The following is a 6,058-nucleotide window of genomic DNA, read 5'->3' as shown; positions in this document are numbered from 1 at the left end:
GAAAGCGAGCAACAGCTTCGCGAACTGACCGGAAGACAGGCGCGGATCTAGAGAATGTTCTTAAGGGGGGTGAGTTTATAAATTTTCAAAAAAATTGGCCAACATTTTTTGAGTGATTGGGAAAAATAAAGACTGTGGCAGGAAAAATGTTGAAGATATAGATGAAGAGAATTCAGCAGCATATAAATAATGTTGAAGACAATTAAAAAAAAAAATATTCAAAAAATTCTGTACATCTGTTTGTGGCTGGCTTAGTCTAAGGCAAAACGCAGACAAATGTTTTTTTTTCACTGGAATGAAGTTGAATTTACGTTTATTTATCTAGTTGGGGATATGGAATGCCCATTTGTTTATTTTCATCAGATTAGAAATCCATAATCAATTGAATTTTGAATATCGCACTTTATTTATTCAGTCAAATATGAATCCGTTGATATGATTTCAACTTACTCAAATGAGCATTTCTGGTTTTATGGTTTTAACTACGTCTTAATAATTTTGAAACTATTATTGAAATTCCATTAAAATATCAATTTAAAGACGTGAATCAAACAAAAATCTAAAACAAATTAACATTTTAAACACAAATAAGCAAGTATCTAGACAAATAAAATATAGATTGCTAATCATTATATTTAATTTAATAAGGTTTGCTGAATAGATTCGTCTTTTCATATCTTACCGAATACTTACAGCGTTTTTGTGCTGTGAGTTTTGAAAAACAAGTCAGTGGCTTAGTAACAAGATTTAACAATTGAACAGTTTTATTAACTGCACCAGTGAGGTTGACTAAAACAGCGGACATCTATATAAATAAAAAGCAATTTCTGTATGTTTGTTTGTTTGTTTGTTTGTTTGTCCTCTATAGACTCAGCCGTCTTAAGAGCTAGAGGTCTGAAATTTGGCATGGATGCTCATTAGGCTCAGGAAGGATGAAAAATGTTTTCAGATTTCCGATGACCCCTTCTGAAGGGGGTCGTCCATACAAGACAAATATTGTTTTCGCGATATTGAAGTTACTTTTCGTCGGATCGTGTTGAAAATTTGCACATGAATGTTTTGAGAGTTGGGCAATTGATTTCAGGTATCAAGGTGTGTGTAAGGGGTCAGCCAAAGGGGTCGTCCATATTAACTATTCGCTGTTTTTGCGATATTGACGTTATCATACATCGTATTCAGCTGAAAATTGGTACACGATAGTTTTGAGTGACGTGCAATCGATTTGAGGTATCAAATTCAATGTAAGGGGCCGTCAAAAGGGGTCATCCATATAAACTTTTCAATATCTTAGTGATCGGATTGGAATGAAAATTTGCACATAGGAGTTATTAGGGACAAACAATTAATTTCACTTATCAAAATTAAAAACAGGGGTCGGCCAAGGGGGTCGTCCAGTGAATAGTTAACTTTTAATGCGATATTGTCGTTATTATACATTGGATTTAGATGAAAATTGGTACACGAGAGTTTTGAGGGACGAGCAATGGATTTCAGGTATTAAATTCAGTGTAAGGAGCCGGCAAAGGGGGTCGTCCATATTAACCTTTCAATATTTTTGCAATATTGTCGTTATTTGACATCAGATTGTAATGGAAATTTGCACACGGTAGTTTTCGGGGACGGGCAATCGATTTCAGATGTCAAATGTTTTGCTAGGGGTCGACGAAAGGGGTCGTCCATATTAATTACTTTTTCACTGTTTTTGGTAATATTGACGTTATTATGCAATGGATTGCTTTGAAAATTTGCAAACGGGAGTTTTGAGGGAATGGTAATCAATTTCAGATATCAAAAAGACTGTATAAGAGGCCACCGAAAGGGGTTCAACTTTTTGGCACGGTCAGATGTTACCTAATTTCAAATTTAGTAGCAGACGACAGAAAAAGTAATCGTCCAATATTTTTGCAATTATTACTTAACAATGAATTCCGAAGTGTATCTGGAAAATTTTCGGCAATTGACTTTCATACGAACTGTTCATGATATATGTATTCCAAGTTCAAAGCGAAACGGAGTTCGTATGGGATCAGCTAGTGAATGTTTGTCTGTCTGTCTGTTCCCTATAGACTCGGAAACTACTGAACCGATCATCGTCAAAATAGGCATCTTAGGGTTTTTGGGGCCGGCGGTGGTTTCTATAATAGTTACAACCCCATCCGACTTAAGGGAGGGGTGGCTCCCATACAAAATTTGTAGTTTTTCGAATCAAATTAAAGTCATGACATCCATTTTCTCGAGATTTTTTTTCCATTGGGCGGTTTGTTTTTCGTCTCCATGGTCGAGGCGTCGCGACTCAACGTCACGAGAGGATAGTAACCATGGCATAGCATACTGATCAGTGAGAATATTTTGGCGCGTATTTCTCAACCAAGCATATTTTCAATGCAAGGTGTGGCGATATGAAGCCTTGATGTGATTTTTTTCTACTTGATTCCTAGCTCATTTGTACAGCACATGGTTATGAATGACGCCTAGATGTGACCCAGATTGACATTTTGCCGATGGAATAAAAACATTTACATTTTTTTTTGTCAAAATCTGAAATTGAAAGTCGTGGCATCCATTTTTAAAGATTTTCTTTTCTTCGAGGGTTTCGTCTCTCTGGTCGAGCAAACGTCATCGCAAGTGAATAGTAACCAAAACATACTGTTCATTGATCGCTGGAAAAATTCAATTTCTCAACCAAGTACCTATATTTCTTATGCACGTGGGGGCGATATGCAACCTAGATGGGTTTTTTCTTGCTTAATTGCAGGCTTCTTCGATTCTCTTGATTTTTGCTCACTTTTTCTCATTTGCTTGTCAAACGCCTAAGAGAAACATGCTTTCTCACACTTAAACCGATCAAGAAGCCCACGTTTTGTTGCAGAGCATTTCAAAAACGCAGTCACCCAATTTCGTTCTCGAAGGGAGAAATGTTCATCAGCTTCTCAGTTACTGGCTGAGAAATCAACGACCGAACAGAGGTGGACGCTTCGGTTGTGGTTTATTTCAGCACTTGCTGGGGCCAATGTTCCATAATTTCATATAGGAAGAGGACGGTTCAATCGCACATTAAAGCTGTCCACGTGATTTGGTGAAACGGCCAAATTTCATATGCGATTTGCATTTCTTTTTCTCTTAGGAGCGATGAGAATAGTAAAACTATGCCCTTGCCTTCACTGAGCAATTCATTTCACTGATCACACGTAGCGCTGATGAGGTGTTTCCAGAGTCACAAACCAACAGTGCTCTGACAGTAGAAGAGTGATCATTCGTTAGAGAAAAAAATTCTCTTGGCTCTCTCAGCAGCAGATGATAAAATGCTCATTTAAAATCTCCTCACAATTATTAGGAGCGAGAAAGTTCACTGTCTCCTTTTGGGCAAGATGAGCAAAATGAAGCCTGCTTAATTGTACACAGCACATGGAAATAATTGACGCCTAGATGTGACACGGATTGGTATTTTATCAATCGAATCAAAACCAATTGAAAGATTTGCAAAAATAATCCCATGTTTAGTTCGTGTTAATGTAGGTAGCATTTGTTGTCTAAAAAATATAAATTTAGTTCTGATGCTAAAGATATAATGGTATATGTCTCTTTGCGGACAATTGAAAAAAAAAATACAAAACATATAGAATTTACATACAATTATTTAACCCATTTCGCCTACAAGGTTATTTTTGAATCATATTGATAACAGAAATATGAATAAGATATTCTCTACGAGGTAGATCGGAAATATTTTGTTTATCATGTAAAAATGTACTTAACTGAAGTTTTATCAGGCGCCATTTAAAGTTAAAGAAGATCAAAAAATCCGATCCGACACATGAACTGATGAAGAGCCTTTTCTTTGAATTAAATAAGATAGGACTGAATTCTGCATAAGTGCAAGGTTTCAGTGGAATAAACCTATTTTTATTGACCAAAACTGAGGGAATTCATTTTCCGAAAGAATTTTCTGCCAAGGTACACTAGGAATCTAGAAGGAAAAAAAACACATCTAGGCTTCATATCGCCACCACGTGCATTGAAAGTATGCTTGGTAGAGAAATAGGCGCCCAAATGTTCCCACTAATCAGTATGCTATGCCATGGTTACTATCCTCTCACGACGTTGGCTCGGGGCGCCTCGTCCATGGAGACGAAAAACAAACCGCCCGCCCGGCGCCCAAAGTAAAGAAAATCTCGAAAAAATGGATGCCATGACTTAAATTTTATTCAAATAACCACAAATTTAATAATTATGGACAATTTATGCGACTTTCTGTTATTTTTATTCGATATAAACCGATTCGCATGCCTACAGAATATTCTTAAAATAATTTAATTACAATCGTTTCGGTCATTTCAGAGGAGTAGTACTACAAACACCGTTACAAGAGAATTTTATATAATAGATATGTATATATCTATAAAAAGTTTTGACACGGTGGCCGTTAAAATTGCCCTAAAAACAGCACCATCTAGTGGCTCTTAGCTAAGTGGCTCAGTTGTTGTTGTCAATTTTTTCTGTCAACAGTTGAGAACACTCAGAACATAAATAACCCAAAATTTACTTCCAGGTCGCACCAAAACAGAGTTCATCTAGTTTTCTTTTTTTTTTGGGTGTTGAAAAAGCAACATAATGAAATTTGCAGCAGGATCTGCTTGCTTTTTTTAACCAAATTTCACTTATAACGAAGCATTTCAAATCTTATTAACATTGCGAAATTCTAGCATGTAAACATCGCGTCATTTCTGCCAGGATAGAACTTCAGTACCTACTTCCGAAAATATTCGAAAATTGGAATAGCTTCTTAGTATTTAATTTGGCCTCTTAGACAGAGCAAAGTAATTGCATGGACCCGAACACCTAAGAAACCTAAGAATCCTAAGGGAATAGCAAAAAATGATTAAAAGCAACTCGATATCAAAATTTTATAAATTGTTCAAATATTCCCCCCTTCTATTATACTTATTACAGATATCCGATAACACCATGCGCAAATTTTTCATCAATCCTACCGAGATGACAATTTTGTGAAAGAAAAAAGAATACTGCCCGAATTTTCAAATAAAAGTACCAGTAACGACATCTGGTGGCTCTTAGCTAAGTTGTAAAATGGCGTCGTTTATTTTGAAATCACGGTTGGTAGTTTTACACACGGTTGGGGCTCCAGCCCGATCTCTGGTTCTCTGTGTCTATGGCTACATCCGGTGTTGGAGAACTTGAATTCATCGATGGAGTCATGACCAAGGAGGTTTATTTGGATATTTTGAAGCGGAAACTACCAGCGTCTGCACAAAAGCTAAAGTTGGGGCGCAGATATACGTTCCAACAAGACGAAGATCCGAAACACACCTCAAAGCTGGTTTCGCAATGGTTAAAAAAAAAAGCGTATCAAGGTTATGGAGTGGGCAGCTCAGTCTCCCGACCTTAATCCGATCGAGCATCTCTGGTCAATTTTGAAAATTAAGATTCAGGAGCAAAAACCAATAAGTATCCAGCAATTGCGGCAGGTAATCTCAACTGAATGAGATAAAATCAACCCGGAAACAACTGCTAAGCTTGTTGAATCGATGCCATGACGTTGTCAAGCAGTTATTGAAGCCAAAGGAGGTCACACGAAGTACTAAAGCTATGTGAGCCAGAGGGGTGGATAAACTTTTTTTGCGTTATTTTTTATCTTTTTTTCTAACATCATATCTTAAATGCAACAGAATATGTTTTTTATTTGGAACTTGATTGAATTGCCTTTGTTTTAATATAAACAATAATACACTGAACAACAATTACCTGTGTTTTTATTTTCCGTAGATCTCTGGACCGTAAGGTAATCAACCTCATCAACCGGAATCGATCGATGCGTCCATGTTAATCAGATGACTATGCCGGCTTTGTCAACATTATTAACCTAATGTGGAATGGTAGGTAATCTTGTATTTGTTAATTGCTTTTCGTACTTATTGTACTCTCTGGGTTGATAACAATTTTTAAATGATTGACCCCAAATATTCAGATTGACGAAACTCCAAAATTATTTTTCGAAATTCCACCGTTTTATGTAGGTTTAGGTTTAGGTTTAGACAAG

The 6,058-nt window shown here is 36.6% G+C and overlaps 1 protein-coding gene across 1 annotated transcript in view; it reads left to right on the top strand.

Annotated features, from left to right (window-relative positions):
* Positions 1-5,845, top strand: part of LOC129743481 (uncharacterized) — a 7,841-nt gene extending 1,996 nt beyond the window's left edge. Inside the window, exon 2 of the mRNA XM_055735515.1 lies at positions 5,785-5,845. Coding sequence (XP_055591490.1) covers positions 5,785-5,845 — 61 coding nt within the window. The remainder of the gene's footprint in view (positions 1-5,784) is intronic.
* Positions 5,846-6,058: the final 213 nt, after the last annotated feature.

The sequence above is a fragment of the Uranotaenia lowii genome, chromosome 2 (genome assembly GCF_029784155.1).
Source record: "Uranotaenia lowii strain MFRU-FL chromosome 2, ASM2978415v1, whole genome shotgun sequence".
Taxonomy (NCBI): Eukaryota; Metazoa; Arthropoda; class Insecta; order Diptera; family Culicidae; genus Uranotaenia; species Uranotaenia lowii.
This window is presented reverse-complemented; position numbering and strand designations above follow the sequence as displayed.